The sequence below is a fragment of the Cydia strobilella genome, chromosome 24 (genome assembly GCF_947568885.1).
Source record: "Cydia strobilella chromosome 24, ilCydStro3.1, whole genome shotgun sequence".
Lineage (NCBI taxonomy): Eukaryota > Metazoa > Arthropoda > Insecta > Lepidoptera > Tortricidae > Cydia > Cydia strobilella.
The window spans coordinates 1,314,755-1,332,365 of record NC_086064.1 but is presented as its reverse complement, the minus strand read 5'-3'; the positions used below and the strand labels follow the sequence as shown (position 1 = coordinate 1,332,365).

Genomic DNA, 17,611 nt, shown 5'->3' with positions numbered 1-17,611 from the left:
ACCTAAACCATACCTAAACTCAATAGATAAGATATGTAAAATTTAGGCTAAAAAGTATTCACAAACAGATGAAAATAAAGCGCAATTAACTATTGTACTTACTTACTGCATATTATTTGTCCGGACAGCTAGACTTACATTGAACTTTGGCTAATTATTAAATTTTATTACTCTTAAAACAGGTTTAAGTGGTTTATACATACACAGTATACATAGACTTTGTTATGGTGAGGCCACTGGTCTGTGGGTTAGGTAAAGATAGTGAGTTGTAAAAGTTTTACTTACTTTGAGTAAAGTCATAAATATTGCTCTTCTATTTTACACCTTAAAGTAAACGTCATTAAATCTATTTTTGTTCACATTTTTTTTTATTACTATAAGAAAAATTACGTTACTAGCAGTCACAAAACGCACATCTGTCAAAAATTCACCTCACTGGCCCAATATTACAGGGTTCTATGTTTCACTTTTATCGAATTGAAATTTGAACATTATCATAGTGACATTAAGTTGATTTTCAACTATCTCAAAAATGTAACATAGAACCTTGTAATATTGAGGCAGCGACCTGTCATATCATCTAATCATTGATAACCTACATCTTCTTTGATTGTGCTCAGTGCTATATACAGTGTATACGATGAAAGTCCTTTGAGACAACTGGATTTTATTTATTCAGAATAAATTTATTTGTAGTTTATGATTTCAACACTTATTTTACGCTATGTTTGATGAGATTTAATCATGGTTAAGTTAAATTTCTAGAAGTGTTCAGTGTTACTGTCAGAAATATTGGTATTTGGTCATAACTTCTTATCATTGAAAACATAACTCGGTAATGAAATTAAAAGATTATATTTAGAATTAGATATTAGCGAAAGATTAGCACGTTGAACGAATGTTGCAAACGGCAAGAAAGTTGTGGCATAAATTGTGTGAATAAAATAGTTTATTAAAATTGATTAAAATGCTTGATTCTGAAAAAGAGTGGTTTATCGAAGCTCCATGGGGAAGAATTTGTGGTAAGTATATTTTTAATTGTTTTTTTAGGGTTCCGTACCCAAAGGGTAATAACGGGACCCTATTACTAAGACTCCGCTGTCCATCTGTCCGTCACCAGGCTGTATCTCATGAACCGTGATAGCTATACAGTTAAAATTTTCACAGATGATGTATTTCTGTTGCCGCTATAACAACAAATACTAAAAACAGAATAATATAAATATTTAAATGGGGCTCCCATACAACAAACGTGATTTTTTTGCTGTTTTTTTCCGTAATGGTACGGAACCCTTCGTGCGCGAGTCCGACTCGCACTTGGCCGGTTTTTTCTTATTAAATAGTTTCTTAGAGGTATTCCATTAAGTACATCACACGTTAAGGGGGAGGGAGGGGGTCAAGAAAATGTGACAAGTTGTGACAAGAGGGAGTGTGAGTCACAAACTTTGTGACATTACTTTAACTTCACTTGTTTCCAAACATTGGTTGGATTTTTTTGGATTCGCTCTACAGTTAAATAATAGGGTTTTACTATTATAAATCGTTCTTATTCATGATTTTTTTTCATTATTATTTACAACGACGGGACTTAATCGCGTAAAATAAGTATTAAATTTACCTCCGACGTTTCGAGGACGGCGTTGTCCCCGTGGTCTCGGAGAAGATGTTTTTTTTTGTTGACGAGTTCCCTCAATTCCTCGTGGGATCCATGAGGGATTGAGGGAACTCCTCAATTTTTAAAGGCATGTGTCCATACACCACCATTGATTAGAGTTGTGCCATTCCCGGTAACATTCCTCAATTTGTATGGGGAAATTTCTCACTCGGTAACATTCCCCATACAAAATGGGGAATGTTACCGGGAACAACACAACTCTAATGGTGATTTGAGTGTTTTCTTAAGCAACTCGAGCATTTTCTCTCGAAAACCACCAGTTTGATGAAGTGGACCTGATGATGATGATAGTTTTGATGATAATGGTGATGATTTTTTAAATGTAGTATGTTAAGCGATTACTCTGGCACCCGTGATCCGATTCGAGTCATTCTTTTTTGATTGAAAGAAGTTACCTCCAAGGTGTGTCCGTAACATTTTTGATTCTGATCTGATGATAAAATCCACGAGGAATTGAGGGCACTCCTCAATTTTTAAAGGCACGTGTATGGTGATTTTGCTGTTACCATAGAGTAACTTATACTAGAGCGGTACTGTCATAGTAAATTTTGTAACCCCAGTAAATTCACTGCCATCTGTCGACACACTTTAAAACTAAAAATTAAGATTTATAAAAATACGATAAAATGTATTTAAATATAGAAAAATGATTTTTTTTAAATGCATTAATTATTTTTATGATTTTGACCCATGTTCTTTCACTGATATGCGTTAAAATTGTTAAGTAACAAACGAAACAGTCAACGCCATCTATACGACAGTGGGCCAGAACTAGTGGCGCCCTCTGAACGAGAATCAAATTTTCTTGATTTTCGAGGCACGTTTTTTCCTTAGACTGTAAACATCTATTACGGAGTTATATCAATCTTTGCTGTTACCTAAAGTAGCTCACTACTTCACTACCTACTCTATTTATATGTTTTAGTTGTGGCATGGGGCTCCTGTTTCAACCCACCTATACTACTGGTACATGGAGCAGTGGACTCAGCGGCAAGCTGGCGTCCCATCATAGAGAGACTCCCTGACCGGTTCTACTACATTGGTAAGCATATCTTATTATTTGAGTGAATCAACTATTTCTTGTTGTTATTGTGTCCCGTCAGCCAGGGGACAATATTATAATAATAATAATAAAAGACGTTTATTCAAGAAGTTGTAACATAGGTACATAATAAAAGTACACGATAATGCTTACAAACCAATTGAAAGGGAAGGTGGCTCAGCTGATGTCTGTGCCAAAACGCCTTCGGGGCACAGCAGCCCCAAAGGTTTTCAGCAACGGACGCTGTTATTCTGCCACCGCCGTAATTGTATCTAGCTAAGGACAGTATAAACATTTACACTATTACATATAGGACATGATAGCACATTAAATAATTTCACGGTTTAGACTCACTTGTTTTAGTCACTCGCGCGACATGTTTCGGAGAGCCTAGGTCTCCTTTCTCAGGCACTAAGACTAAATAAGCTCTCCAAAACATGTCACGCGAGTGACTAAAACAAGTGAGTCTAAACCGTGAAATTATTTAATGTTAATATGTCTCACAACAGTTTAAATTCGATTAATATTAGCACAGTTTGTTGTATAACGATCCACAAACGTGCTTATTAGTGGTAGCTCAGTGGGAAGGCCTTAATATCTACCACAAATATGCATGTTTGGTTATTTTAATTACCATAATTATAGTAGTAGTAGTAGTAAACTCTTTATTGTACAAATATACATATTAAAAATTACATGGCACAAATAATAAGATGTACAAAGGCGAACTTATCCCTTTGAGGGATCTCTTCCAGTTAACCTTTGAGTAGATGAGAGGAGAAAGTGAAAAGAGAAAATTATAATTGGGGCTTTAAGAGTGACCCAGGAGAACGTAACCTTGACAACGAGTGACAAGAAAAAGTTGATTCAGCCCTTTATCCGTATGGCATATGTATATGTCACTGGATTACATATTATAAAAAGGAAAAAAAACTGTTAGCATATGTTGCAGTTGTATTGTATGTTGGGTACGTTTTTTAGGGTTCCGTACCCAAAGGGTAAAAACGGGAACCTATTACTAAGACTCCGCTGTCCGTCTGTCTGTCACCAGGCTGTATCTCATGAACCGTGATACCTAGAGAGTTGAAATTTTCACAGATGATGTATTTCTGTTGCCGCTATAACAACAAATACTAAAAACAGAATAAAATTAATATTTAAGTGGGGCACCCATAAAACAAACGTGATTTTTTTGCCGTTTTTGTCTGTAATGGTACGGAACCCTTCGTGCGCGAGTCCGACTCGCACTTGGCCGGTTTTTATACTTATATAGAGGGGGAATGCATTACGCATAGCACCCAGGCGCGGGGATAGGCCTGGGATGGTTATGTGGGACTCCCATAAATGGGGAAATTACCCCTCCTCCACAGTGGGCGCGTTGATTATCTACACGTCGTGCCCGCCCACGTAGGGACTAACTATACATCTCTGTTATATTAGTAATTATTCATTTTAAGATTTTTTATAATGTAATGTGTACCCATGTAGTTATTTGGCTGTTGTGTTTCTAATTTTGCTATGTATTGTCCATGTCACTGTATGATGTCATTGTAAATGTTTTATAGTTAGTTTGTAATTAGTAGTTTCTTACTAAATGATAGTTTTTAATTGTAACAAAGTCTGATATTTAAATTGTAATTGGTTCCCCGCGATACAGGCACTGCCTAGTGCGGAGACCCCTGGAATGTCTGTAACCTTTAGCTGAAAATAAATGATCTTTATTCTTTTATAGTTAGACCAAGAAAAGTCTGCAACGATTTTGATAGCATACGTAGTGCAAATGTTATTTATACGTCATAGTTTCATAGAACTTTGACGTTTGACTTCTAAAAGAGTACTTGAGATTAACTTAAGTACATAATAAATTTATGAATTTTGAATTTTTTGGGGCGCGAGACCACTGGCCTACGTCGCCTTCGCCTAACGCCTGTTGATGCGTATAATTCTTAAGGCAGATACCATAGGGCATAGACATAGTATATACAAGTAGTTATAGACGCGCCACCGAGCGACCGGGGGTAAGAAAAAAAATATTCATATAAAATTTGGGCAGCATAGGATTTTTTCTCTTTCACTTATAAATTTCGGTATTTCATCGCCTCCTACATATGATGCCACCCGGTCGGTGATAAGGACAAAGCATGGCACTATTTTCTCTTTCCTCTTATAGGAATCACAATAAGACTATCTTTCCGTGTTAAAGAGTCTCAGGCCCTTGGCAGATACAGATGGACTGCAACCCGACTGCAACTTGTATGGGAAATACAGTTGCAGTTGGCGTGCCGTCTGTAGTTCCGGCCCTTAGAATAAGGCCGTAATTAAAGCTTTCCTTTGCAGCTATGGAACTGCCAGGCAACGCCCATTCCGACTGGTTCCCACCCGGCGTCATGATGTCAGCGCACGACCTGGTGTACTCCATGGAGGTGGTCCGGAGACACTTCCGCTGGAAGACTTTCGGCTTCATGGGGCATTCACTAGGGACGCTTCTAGGTAAGAACTTCCGTCAACGCTCACTCAAGGTCATCCATTAGTTGATAGGGCCCGCATGCGGGGAACTATTTTCATTGGTCGATACGCCCCGCGTGCGGGGTGCGGGAGATTTCTGAAACACATGCCATAGGGCCCGCATGCGGGGAACTGTTTTCATTGGTCGATAGGGCCCGCATGCGGGTTGCGGGGGATTTCAAAAACGCATGCCATTATGAGTATCACTAGTCGTTTTACCGCCTGCGGGGAATCACCGCACGCTGTATACCGACTGGTATCCTCCCGGCTCCCGGCGTCATGATGTCCGCCACGACTTGATGGAGGTGGTCCGGTGACACTACTGCTGGAAGACCTTTGGGTTCATGGGGCATTCACTAAGGACACTTCTAGGTAAGAACTTCCGTCAACGCTCACTCAAGGCCATCCATTAGTTGATAGGGCCCGCATGCGGGGTGCGGAATATTTCTGTAACGCATGCCAAAAGGCCCGCATGCGGGGAATTGTTTTCATTGGTCGAAAGGGCCCGCATGCGGGGGGTGCGGGAGGTTTCTAAACACATGCCATAGGTCCCGCATGCGGGGTGTGGGAGATTTAAAAAACGCATGCCATTATGGAGTTTCACTAGTCGTTTTAGCGCCTGCGGGGAATCACCGCACGCTATATACTGGTTTCCTCCCGTCATCGTGATGTCCGCTACGACATTTATAGTGGTGGGTATATGGTGTTAGCACTCCTTCCTTACTTATATTTCTCTATCGTATAATGCAACCTATCGTATTATTTTATTAACTTTATTTCATTCATTAATTAAAAATCATAATTATGGTTGCAGGTAAACTGTACAATCTATCATACCCTGACAGAATGTCGTTCGTGGTGGATTTCGACCCCACACCGGCGTACACAACCATCCGACCAGACCAGTTCGCATGGTGGTAAGTTCTCTTTCTCTCATATTTTAACTTTTCTCCGGATTATTCCCACTTGTTACCACTGGTCATAATAGTTATAGGGGGCAGCACAGGAGCCGTCAGATTTTTGTAGCGAGGCGTAAATCTGAAGTTTATGCTTCAGATGTAGCCCACAAAATGGCAGAATCTACTATGCACAGGAAAACGTACGAGAACGGTAGATGGCAGCACTTGCTTTGGCAATGTACATGTTTATGTTTCCGATTCAGGCCACAAGATGGCAGACCCTTTAACACGCACGGTCCCTATCGTATATTAAAAGATGGCGCGCAAGGCTTTCGTTTTATGTATATCCATCCAGCGCTTTGGTTGGTGCGAACTGTAATGCTGTGTAAATATGTGGTATTTTCTATAAAAAGGAACCTTATTACGCCATTTTTAACGATGCTCCGATATAAATACAATGCCGCGTGACGCTGTGCGGCGTAAGTGCCATTGACAATAAGGTCTCTTTTCATAGAAAATGCCTCATATATTGTAATAATAATAAATTTATCTGTATATGACATTTGGGGTCTTGAGCGCAGCATGAAGCTCAGAACGAGGTGCAAATAATAGGTCAAATAGGTTTCTAGTTCGCAGCTATTTAGGCTATGGTTAACACGAGTTTTTTTTACAGGTACCATTATTATTTCACGATGTATTACCAGAAGTATCACATCTACAACTCGCTGAAGGAGAATGCTCCGAAATACACCAGAGAAAAGGTAAGCGCCAAAAGTTAAGTAAGGTGCGTTGGTGCCTTAACCGCTCGGTCACCTGGGTCACGGCGGCAAGGGTCGAATTTTCTCTTAGGGGTCATCCATTAATTACATCACACGTTTAGGGGGGGGGGGGGTCAAGAAAATGTGACATGTTGTGACAAGGGGGAGGGGGGGAGTCGCAGACTTTGTGACCTCACAAAAATTTTTTTAAATTATTTTATTCGCTGTACAGTTAAATAACAAGTTTTTGGAACGATAATCATTTTTGATCGTTTAATTTTCTTTCCTAATCTGTTATGGGTTATAAAATTACTAATATTTCTTTGGGCAAAAATATTTTGATAAAATATTACAAATACTTAATTCTATTTGCCGATTTCATTGAAAAAATGTGACGTCAGGCGGGGAGCGGGTCAAAAAACCTCGAAATTCGTGTGACGTAATTAATGGATGAACCCTTATATGATAAAGATAAAAGTTTATTATTCAAGTAGGCATATTACAATGCGCTTATGAACGTCAAATAAAGCTACGCCGGCTCTAACCCTACCCCTCTGCCCCGAGAAGATTATAGGTACTGTTATGACAGTTAGTATCAGTATATCATCAAGGCTAACGCGTATGAATTCGCCGCTAGGGGCGCTAGTGTAGATGGTGGTCTTTTCCATAGTTCGAAATGTCAAATGTCACTTGTCACTTCAATGACTGACAGCTGTTCTTTAAGGGGCCCACTGACTATCAGTCCGCCGGACGATATTGGCCTGTCAGTTAGAACAAAAATTTGACAGTTCCGAACAACTGACAGGCCGATATCGTCCGGCGGACTGATAGTCAGTGGGCTCCTTTAGTCTTGGCGCCTCTGTTGATGGTGGTCCAAACCATCAACAGAGGCGCCAACTGGTGAGCAAAAAAACGATAGCCCTCATTGGGGGATTTAAATCTTCTCGAGGCAGAGGTGTGGGGTTAGAGCCGGCGTAGCTTTATTTGACGTTCATAAAAAAGAAAAAGATCAAATAAAGTTATGCAATTCTTTAAGGGCGCCCTCTAGGAGGTGCGAACCGTAGTGTTCTACCTTAGAGGAGAACAGAGGACGCCGTAATTCATACGGATGGACGTACCCATTCTACGTGACCCGTTCAGGGTTGGGATGGGGTCTGCAAAATACCACATCGGTAAAAAATGTTATAATTGTTATAAATGGGTCACGTAGTATGGGTATGTTCTCTAAATAACTAGGTACAGTCAAAGGCAAAAATATCGATCCAGACAAATGGCTCAAAAATATGTGAACACGACTTTAATGTCTAAGGTGACGTAAGAGCGTACACATTATTTTGAAACTTTGGGAATGTATATTATAGGTATATTTATGCCCTTGACTGTACATACAGATACAAAAACCATCCAAGTGCGAGTCGGACTCGCGCACGAAGGTTTCCGTACCATCTATAAAAACGGCAAAAAAATCACTTTTGTTGTATGGGAGTCCCCTTAAATATTTATTTTATTCTGTTTTTAAGTATTTGTCGTTATAGCGGCAACAGAAATACATCATCTGTGAAAATTTCAACTGTCTAACTATCACGGTTCATGAGATACAGCCTGGTGACAGACGGACAGACAGACAGACGGACGGACCGGACAACGGAGTCTTAGTAATAGGGTCCCGTTTTACCCTTTGGGTACGGAACTCTAAAAAGGTTTTGTACCTATATTATACCTACCACATTTTGATTCGTATTCGTTTGACATTGACAGGCGCTGTCAATGTTGGAGCTAAATCGAGGTCTGACAGGTGCCGCAGCGAGCATGGTGCTTGAAAGGATATCTGAGCCAGTAGGGGAGGGTCTTGTCAGGTGAGTTTGACAGCTGTCAAAATAATTTAAAGCATGACCAGAAATTTATGATCACGCGCCATGTTGCGGAATTTCACTGGAACTATTTTTTTCATACTATAGTGAACTGTCACCCTATACATGCGCAACAACAGCGCCCTCTTGACAATGATCATATATTACTGGTTGGGCTTTACAGGTAGTGGTGGGTTTGGAACGAACTTAAACCATAGAGAAACAAGTAAGAGTGCTCACAGTGTCAAAAAAAAAATTACCCTCCCATCCCATAGCAAATGGACCAGCCAAAATGTATGTAAAAGCCAAATTTCATTTCGCGATTTCGTGGTGCCCACACATTTTTTTTCTTATATTTTATAAAAAAAGAATGGGCCCTAGAGGGAAAGTGCCTTAAAGCCTTAAGTTAGTCATTTTACTTAAAGGATTTTTTTTTATATTTTTGTATGTATTATTTCCACAGATACATCTACGACCAGCGGACCAAACAGGTCATTATCCCGCCGAACACATCCGAGCACCTGCGAAAACTGTACACCAACTTCAAAACGCCCACTCTCACAATAGTCGCCACGGAGTCCCTAGAGCGCGGCAAATACAAAGCCACCCCGTTCGCGCTTGACGAAACTTGTTACCCACATAAAAACTATAGAGTTATCACAGTGGATGGGAAACATGATGTGCATGTGATGCATCCGGAGAGGATGGCGGCGTTTGTTGAGCGGTTTTTGTTGTATGGAGTGAACGGGCTGGATAGGAAAGCTAAGCTGTGATATCTGTTTTTTTTGTTTTTTTTTTGTATTAGATGGAAGGAACAATATTACACATTATATGCTTGAGGGGGCTTGGTTACTTTTTTTCTGTTTGACATCTTTTGCAGTTTATAATTTATATATGTGACATTTTCAACCAAAAGGGTACTTAATGTCGGTTGTCAATAAGGCACTATTTCCATAAAGCTTCAATTTAAAATCAACCTTATCGACAACCGACAATGTGGTACCTTTTAGTTGGAAACTTCACATATGACTATTATGACTACTTAAAAAACACAAATCAAAATATTTATTAAATTTTTTTGATTTGTTCCCTAAGTTTTATAATTTTTTTGTTTTTCTACTTTTTATGAGGATTAAAAAGGAAATTGTGTCTTTTTTTAATTAATTATTTAAAGTCACAAAATAAATAATAGTACTAGATACAGAAGATTCACTCTCTAACAAAACGCGTCTATTACGACAGATATGACCGCTAGGTGGCGCAAGCGCGAGCAGGCGTCCGTTCCGTAGCGGTGCGCGGCAACTACTATGGCTAGACACCAAAATTGGTGCGGGCCGCATGTACTTGTAGCGACGCGACGAAATCGCGGAGTGAGCCACGCCTGATAAAGTACAAAACCATTATGGTCTTGAATTAATTTTTAAACTTATGTTATGTGGTAGGGACGGAAAGATGTAGTTTTAGAAAGAACTTTGGTAATTGGTACATTCCAAAGTAACTTACATTAAAAAAAATACAATAAATAGCCGCCAGGTAGGCGCCACTGTCGCGCACACAGCCAGGAACTATTGAAAATCATAATTTGTGCCATTTTTAAACCTAAAGGGTATTGTCGGTTGTCAATAAGGCGCTATTTCCATATAGCTTCAATTCGAAATCAACCTTATCGACAAGCGCCAATGTGGTACCTTTTGGTTGAAAACGTCACATTTAGGGCATGTGGGCATTAAGGTTTTCAGTGAAAATATTTAAAATTGTGACATTGTGACTGCAATTTTTGTATTATTTATGGTGGAAGAAATACATTTATTACTTTGTTACCAAAGACTTTTATTCTATATTTACTCTATCCTTGCTCTAAGAAGTGTATTATTATTATTATTCAGAGCCCACTGTGTCCCACTGCTGGGCAAAGGCCTCCCCCCTCTTTTTCCACTCGTCTCTGTTTAATGCTATATCCGGCCAGCCTGTCAAGAAGGAGTCCAAGTTATCCCGCCATCGCCGACGAGGTCTGCCGGATCCCCGGTTAGACTCGTGGGGCTCCCACTCCGTGGTTAACTTGGCCCACAAGTCATCCGGCATTCGGCAGACATGACCAGCCCAGTCCCATTTCAACTTGGCCGCTTTCCGAGCTACGTCTATTATTTGAGTCTTAGAGCGCAGCGTGGTGTTTCGGACTCGATCTCTTAATTTTACACCTAATATGCTGCGCTCCATAGCTCTCTGGCAAACCTCGAGTTTGGACTTCTGAGCTTCCGTCAAGGACCAGATAGAAGAAGTGTATAAGATAAATAAAGTCTAAGAAAATAACGTGGCTCGGAAAATCAAAAAAAAATTATGCTCGAAAAGATGGCCTCTAGCGATGAAACTTACATGAAAGATACATGTATCTTTCAAAGGCCCTTTTATTTTTCAATAAAATACAGTATCTTTCTTTGCGGATCTTCGATTGAATCTTTCGCAAGTTTAAGTTTTTTACGTGTAAAATACATTGTATTTTTCGTATTATTATATTATATTATATTATGAATAGTGTTTAAATCTAAGCAAGAAATCTTTTAGATGTATTTGCCATGCTAAACTCGCAGGCGCTTTTTTACTTTTTATTCCTGGCTTGTATGTGTCAGACAGAGACATTACACGTGTGTTAAGATCTACCACCGTTTTTTAATTTTCTACTCCTGTTTTACTCCAAAACATGGTCCTTCGAGCCGGATTGAACATTACAGCCAATAATCCAGATTATATAATATAAGGAGCTGACAAGTGAATAAATTAAGAAATTCGTCCGACAAGAGCAAGAGATCAAGCTGACTTGGGAAAGGAGAATTCTGAGATCGTGTTCATGTGGGATTACTGGACTTGAAGACAGAGTTAAGCCTTCAGTATTCTTAATTTTCACCCATCACTCGTCATACAGGTAGTAATTATACGATTTAATACGGTTAGTATCATTTTAATTGTTTTAACTTAACCACATGTACCTAACAGTTAGGTTAACCTTTGTCGCGTCAGATTACTATTTCACTTTAATTTTATTTCGTAATTAGTTAATTTGTATTAGTTATTCACTGATATTTGCCTAGGCTTTTAATTAACTAATAAATCTACGAACTGAATTTAGTAAATCATTATTTAACTGGACGATTAGACATAGGTAGGTGTTAAATAAAACAATAGGTTAGTTTTCACCACCATCTAATTAAATAATTGTTATGAAACATTAAATTTAGATACAATTATTGGTGTTAAAACTTAAACTAAGTAAATAAAATAAATATACACTTAAATAAACTGTTAACTTAGGCATCAACTGTACTATCATACATTTCTTATACATTTAAGTTAATCTAGCATTGTATAACATTTCAGTTGACAACACACGCCTCTCAAAATGTCCGAAGAAAAGGATTTAATCAAAAAACGTGGCAGTTACAAGGGCCGGCTAACTAACTTCTCAAACTACGTGAATTCTTTGGAAAGTTCTTCACTTACCTCAGTAGCCGCCAATGAGTTGCAGTTACGAATCAGTAGAATGGAAAATGTATTTAGTGAGTACGATGCAGTGCAGTTAGACTTAGAATGTTTGTCGGCAAGCATTGACATTCAGTTACCTGAGCGAACTGAGTTCGAAACCCAGTACTTTAGTGCAATTGCTAAAGCACAAGATATTTTAAATTCATTTCATAAAAAGCAAGAAGATCTGGGTAGCGAACGTGCAAGTATTTCTAGTGCTAGCAATCATAAGCTAGTTAAACTTCCCGTCATACAGTTGCCTAAATTTTCAGGCTCTTATGAAAATTGGCTCGAGTTCCACGACACATTCCTAAGCCTGATTCATTCAAATGACGAAATTGACGAAATAAATAAGTTTCACTATTTGAGATCGTCATTGGAGGGGTCGGCAGCAGTGGTTGTTAAATCGGTCGAATTTTGTTCTAAAAATTATCAAACTGCATGGAAACTCCTGTGTGATCGTTTCGATAACAAGCGTTTATTGCTACAAAATCATGTTTCAGCAATCTTTAATATCGAAACAATTACCAAGGAGTCTTCATTTGCGTTAAAACGTATGATCGACCAATTGAACAAAAACTTGCTTGCCTTGGAATCGCTCGGCGAACCAGTAAAACAATGGGATACGTTGCTTATTTACATTGTGTCACATAGGTTAGACGCTAAGTCGTACCGGGAATGGGAAGAATACAAAGGTCGCTTAGATAAAGATAAGCCAATTACTCTGGAAGCCTTTTTAACATTCATGCGAAATCGTTCCGATTTATTAGAAACGTTGGAACTGTCCACAAATAACACTGCCGGTCGTGGTAACACTTCTCACAAAAACACTCCGAAACTTAAAACCCTGTCCGTACAAGATACAAAACAGAACACTGTCGCTAAGTGCCCTAAATGCAGCGGTGAACATTATTTACCTAGTTGTTTACAGTTTCTCGCCCTAAGTAACGCTGCGCGATTGGAATTGCTACCGAGTTTAAAGGTATGCTATAATTGTTTACGCGGTGGTCACTACGCTAATCATTGCAAAAAGCCGGGATGCAAATTATGTAAGCGAAAACATAGCACGTTAGTTCATGTTACAGATTGCAAATCTAGATCGAGCGGTGACTGCGCGTCCGGCCGCGGCGAGGAGGATAATTTAACTAAAAATAATAAATCGATTTTTCCTGTTAATCAATTATCACCTGCCGCGCCCGTCGCATCTCATTCTGGCTTAGGAAATGTTTCATATGATTCCTCGCTCGCTCCTGTACAGACATTATCGGCTCAAATGGCACAAGGGAAATGTGCAAATGGCAAAATGGTATGCTCGCAACTGCATTAGTAAAGGTTTACGACAGCAACAATAAAGAGTATGTCGCTCGCGCCATGTTAGACAATGGTAGTTTTGCATGCCTAATATCTCAGGGTTTCTGTGAGAAATTAAACTTACCAACGAATCAAATTAATACGTCTGTTCTTGGTATAAATAAACAGACTTCTAAAATAGGAGAAATGTGTCTACTTCCTATTAAATCTTTAAATGACACATATTCAGTAACAGTAAACTGTTACGTTCTGCCATCCCTTACTGATGACGTCCCATGTCGTCAAATTGATTTGAGGAATCTTAATATCCCAAGCGACATTTGTTTGGCTGATCCAAACTTTTATAAACCTGCACCTGTCGACATAATCTTAGGATCTGAAGTGTTTTGGGACTCGTTTCCTACACAGCCTCAGATCATCAGACTAGGTCTAGAGCTTCCGATGCTCTGTGAAACTCGCTTTGGCTTTTTGGTTGCTGGTCGGGCAATTACCGACCATCTGCCTTCCAGTATGCAGTGTTTTTTTGCTTCTGGTCTCTCGCACACAGGTAATAATGATTTAAAATGTAACGACGACATCCAAACCCAATTAACGCGGTTTTGGCAGCTCGAAGAAGTTAGCCATAAGTCGTCTCATTATTCACCTGAGGAGAAAATGTGCGAAGAACATTTCGTTGAAAATACTACGCGGCTAGCCGACGGACGATTCTGTGTCAGGCTTCCTTTAAAACAAAGCGAAAGTGTCCTAGGCGACTCATTTCAACGCGCAAAGCATTGCATGCTATCATTGGAACGCAGAATTAAAACCAAGCCCTCTTTTAAAGGTTTATATACTGATTTCATGGCAGAGTATGAAAGTTTGGGTCACATGTCGCATGGTAGGCAGATCTCAGGGGAAGAAAAGGGTTATATAATACCCCACTTTGGAATTTTGCGTGACAATAGCTCCACGACGAAACTCCGTGTTGTGTATAACGCTAGCAGCCCGTCTACCTCAGGTGTTAGTCTGAATGACATCCAGATGGTCGGACCCACTGTGCAAGACGACCTTCTGTCTATTCTTATTAGATTTAGGCAGCACCGGTACATCATTTCTTCGGACGTGGAGAAAATGTACCGTCAGATATGGGTGCACCCTGACGACCGCCACCTTCAAAAAATTCTTTGGCGCAGCTCTGAGACCAAGCCACTATTAGTGCACGAGCTCAATACTGTCTCCTATGGGACAGCCAGTGCTCCCTTCCTAGCCACCAGGTGTCTCAAACAAATAGGTTTGGATTGTGACGATGAGAAAGTCAAAGAAGTCATCGTTCACGATTTTTATGTAGACGACCTGCTGACAGGAGGAGATGAGCTTACGGCAGTGGAAGAGATTCGCCATAAAGTGAATCAAGCACTTTCTTCAGCAGGAATGAACCTGCGTAAGTGGAAGTCAAACGAGTCTCGCCTTCTATGTGAACCCTCTCAATCCTCTGTGGATTTGAATATAGGATCAAATGAGCCCAGCAAAACGTTAGGCTTAGGCTGGCATCCTGAGTCTGATGAGCTGTATTTTCCAATAGGAAAACTAGTTCCCAAAGGAAATACCAAGCGCGACATGCTCTCAGTGATTGCTCAGATCTTCGATCCGTTAGGACTTTTGTCTCCGGTCGTAATCACCATGAAGATGCTACTGCAGCGGTTGTGGCTTCAAAAGATTACGTGGGAAGAAGAACTGTCTCCAGAGATTACCAAACAATGGGTAGAACTCTTGGATGGATTGCCGACACTGAATGATATTAGAGTCCCTCGTCATGTCATTTGCAACTCACACATAGCCTTTGATCTACACATTTTCTCAGACGCATCTGAACGCGCGTACGGCGCTTGTGTGTACGTACGTAGTGTAGACAAAGAAGGTCAGGTGTTCGTTAGGTTATTGATCGCAAAAAGTCGAGTTAGTCCAATTAAACCGACGACTATACCTAAACTTGAATTGTGTGGCGCTCTCGTTAGTGCTCATCTGTATGACAAGGTCATGACTTCACTTAGAGCTCAGGTCAGAAGCACGACATTCTGGACCGACTCGACTATAGTGTTAGGTTGGCTTAAGATGATGCCGAGTAGGTTGCAACCCTTTGTGCGGAACCGAGTGTCGGACATTTTAGAAATCACCGGCAGTTGTACTTGGAGGCATGTTCCAACAGACCAAAACCCAGCGGACTTAATTTCCCGTGGAGTGCATGCAAACGTTATAGACTCGTTAGATTTGTGGTGGTCGGGTCCCAGTTTCTTGCAGCAAGACGTGGCTCAGTGGCCCTTTAATCCTATCACAAAGCAATGCGATGAGCTGCCTGAAACCCGCGTTGAGGTTTCATTGCACGTTAACATAACTCATGAGCCATTAATAGATTTCAATCGTTTCTCGAATCTCTCGCGGCTCATTCGTGCTATTGCTTACGCTCTTCGCTTCATTAAAAAATGCCGAAAAAATGAAGCGTCGACGTCGTCCACGTACCTCAATCATGACGAATTAAATGATTCATTAAAGGTGATTACCAAATTCAGTCAGAGCGAATCATTTTCAGAATATGATATAGTAGCTAAAAAACAAAATTTGCCAAAAAAGAGTAAGCTCTTAAAATTCAACCCATTCCTAGACAACGACAACTTAATGCGTGTGGGAGGCCGTCTTTCCAATTCAGAATTTCCGTACGAGAAAAAACATCCCATTATTTTACAGTCCACACATCGATTCACAAAATTATTATTTAATCAGGAACATAAAAGGCTTCTCCATGCACCGCCTCAGCTGTTGTTAGCAACAATTAAGGAAACCTATTGGCCCATAGGAGGTCGTAATTTGGCAAAGGCTTGCTACCATCAGTGTGTGCGTTGTAAAATTATGAAAGGACAAGTAATTGCTCCACTGATGGGGAATTTGCCAAATTCTCGGTTGTCACCTGGAGGCTACCCGTTTAGGAATGTGGGCGTGGACTACGCAGGTCCACTCATGGCAGCCAGCCGTCAAGGTCGTGGTTGCGCACTAGTTAAAGTTTATGTTGCTATTTTTATATGCTTCACAACCAAGGCGATACATTTAGAATTGGTGGGAGATTTAACTAGTAAAACTTACTTGCTGGCACTGTCTCGCTTTATGTCTCGCCGGGGACAGCCAGACAACATTTACTCCGATAACGGCACTGCATTTGTCGGAGCCTATAATGAAATTACAAAGTTTCTGAAGGAAAACTGCAACTCTTTGGCTGAGACGTTGGCTAGTAAAAACACTAGCTTTCATTTTCTGCCTGCTTATGCACCTCACTTCGGGGGTCTTTGGGAGGCGGGTGTCAAATCAGTTAAATTTCATTTGCAACGAGTGTTGGGAAATTGTAACTTAACCTATGAACAGCTTAACTCTACACTCATCAATATTGAAGCCCTGTTGAATTCTCGGCCACTCACGCCTCTGTCATCACACCCGGACGATCTCTCAGCGCTCACCCCTGGACATTTTCTTGTCGGACGCTCACTCACCTCATTGCCGGTGCAGGATCTGCGGGACCACACTTACCAGCATCTGACACGATTCCACCGAATCGAACAGCTCCGTCAACATTTCTGGGCTCGGTGGACTAAAGAGTACGTCCCAGAACTGCAACAGCGTGTCAAGTGGAGAATCAACCACGATTCCCTCAAAAATAATACCCTCGTTGTGCTGAAGGAGGACAATCTTCCTCCGTTGAAATGGAGACTGGGACGCATTGTAGCCATTCACTCTGGACAGGATGGTATATCACGAGTGGCTGACGTGAAGACAGCTGGAGGAGTCGTTCGACGCGCTTTCAGCAAGATTTGTCCTCTTCCTGTGGCTACCGATTCTGCTTGAAAGGCTTCTTTCAACCCCGGGGGCATGTTTAAATCTAAGCAAGAAATCTTTTAGATGTATTTGCCATGCTAAACTCGCAGGCGCTTTTTTACTTTTTATTCCTGGCTTGTATGTGTCAGACAGAGACATTACACGTGTGTTAAGATCTACCACCGTTTTTTAATTTTCTACTCCTGTTTTACTCCAAA

The 17,611-nt window shown here is 40.4% G+C and overlaps 1 protein-coding gene across 1 annotated transcript; it reads left to right on the top strand.

The window, feature by feature from the left end:
• Positions 1–634: 634 nt before the first annotated feature.
• On the top strand, positions 635–10,548 carry LOC134752306 (serine hydrolase-like protein 2). Its single transcript, XM_063687976.1, has 7 exons — positions 635–1,022; positions 2,601–2,717; positions 5,055–5,207; positions 6,037–6,139; positions 6,795–6,882; positions 8,638–8,735; positions 9,193–10,548. Exons 1-7 carry the CDS (start codon positions 968–970, stop codon positions 9,500–9,502), a joined length of 924 nt encoding a protein of 307 aa, XP_063544046.1. The 5' UTR covers positions 635–967; the 3' UTR covers positions 9,503–10,548.
• Positions 10,549–17,611: the final 7,063 nt, after the last annotated feature.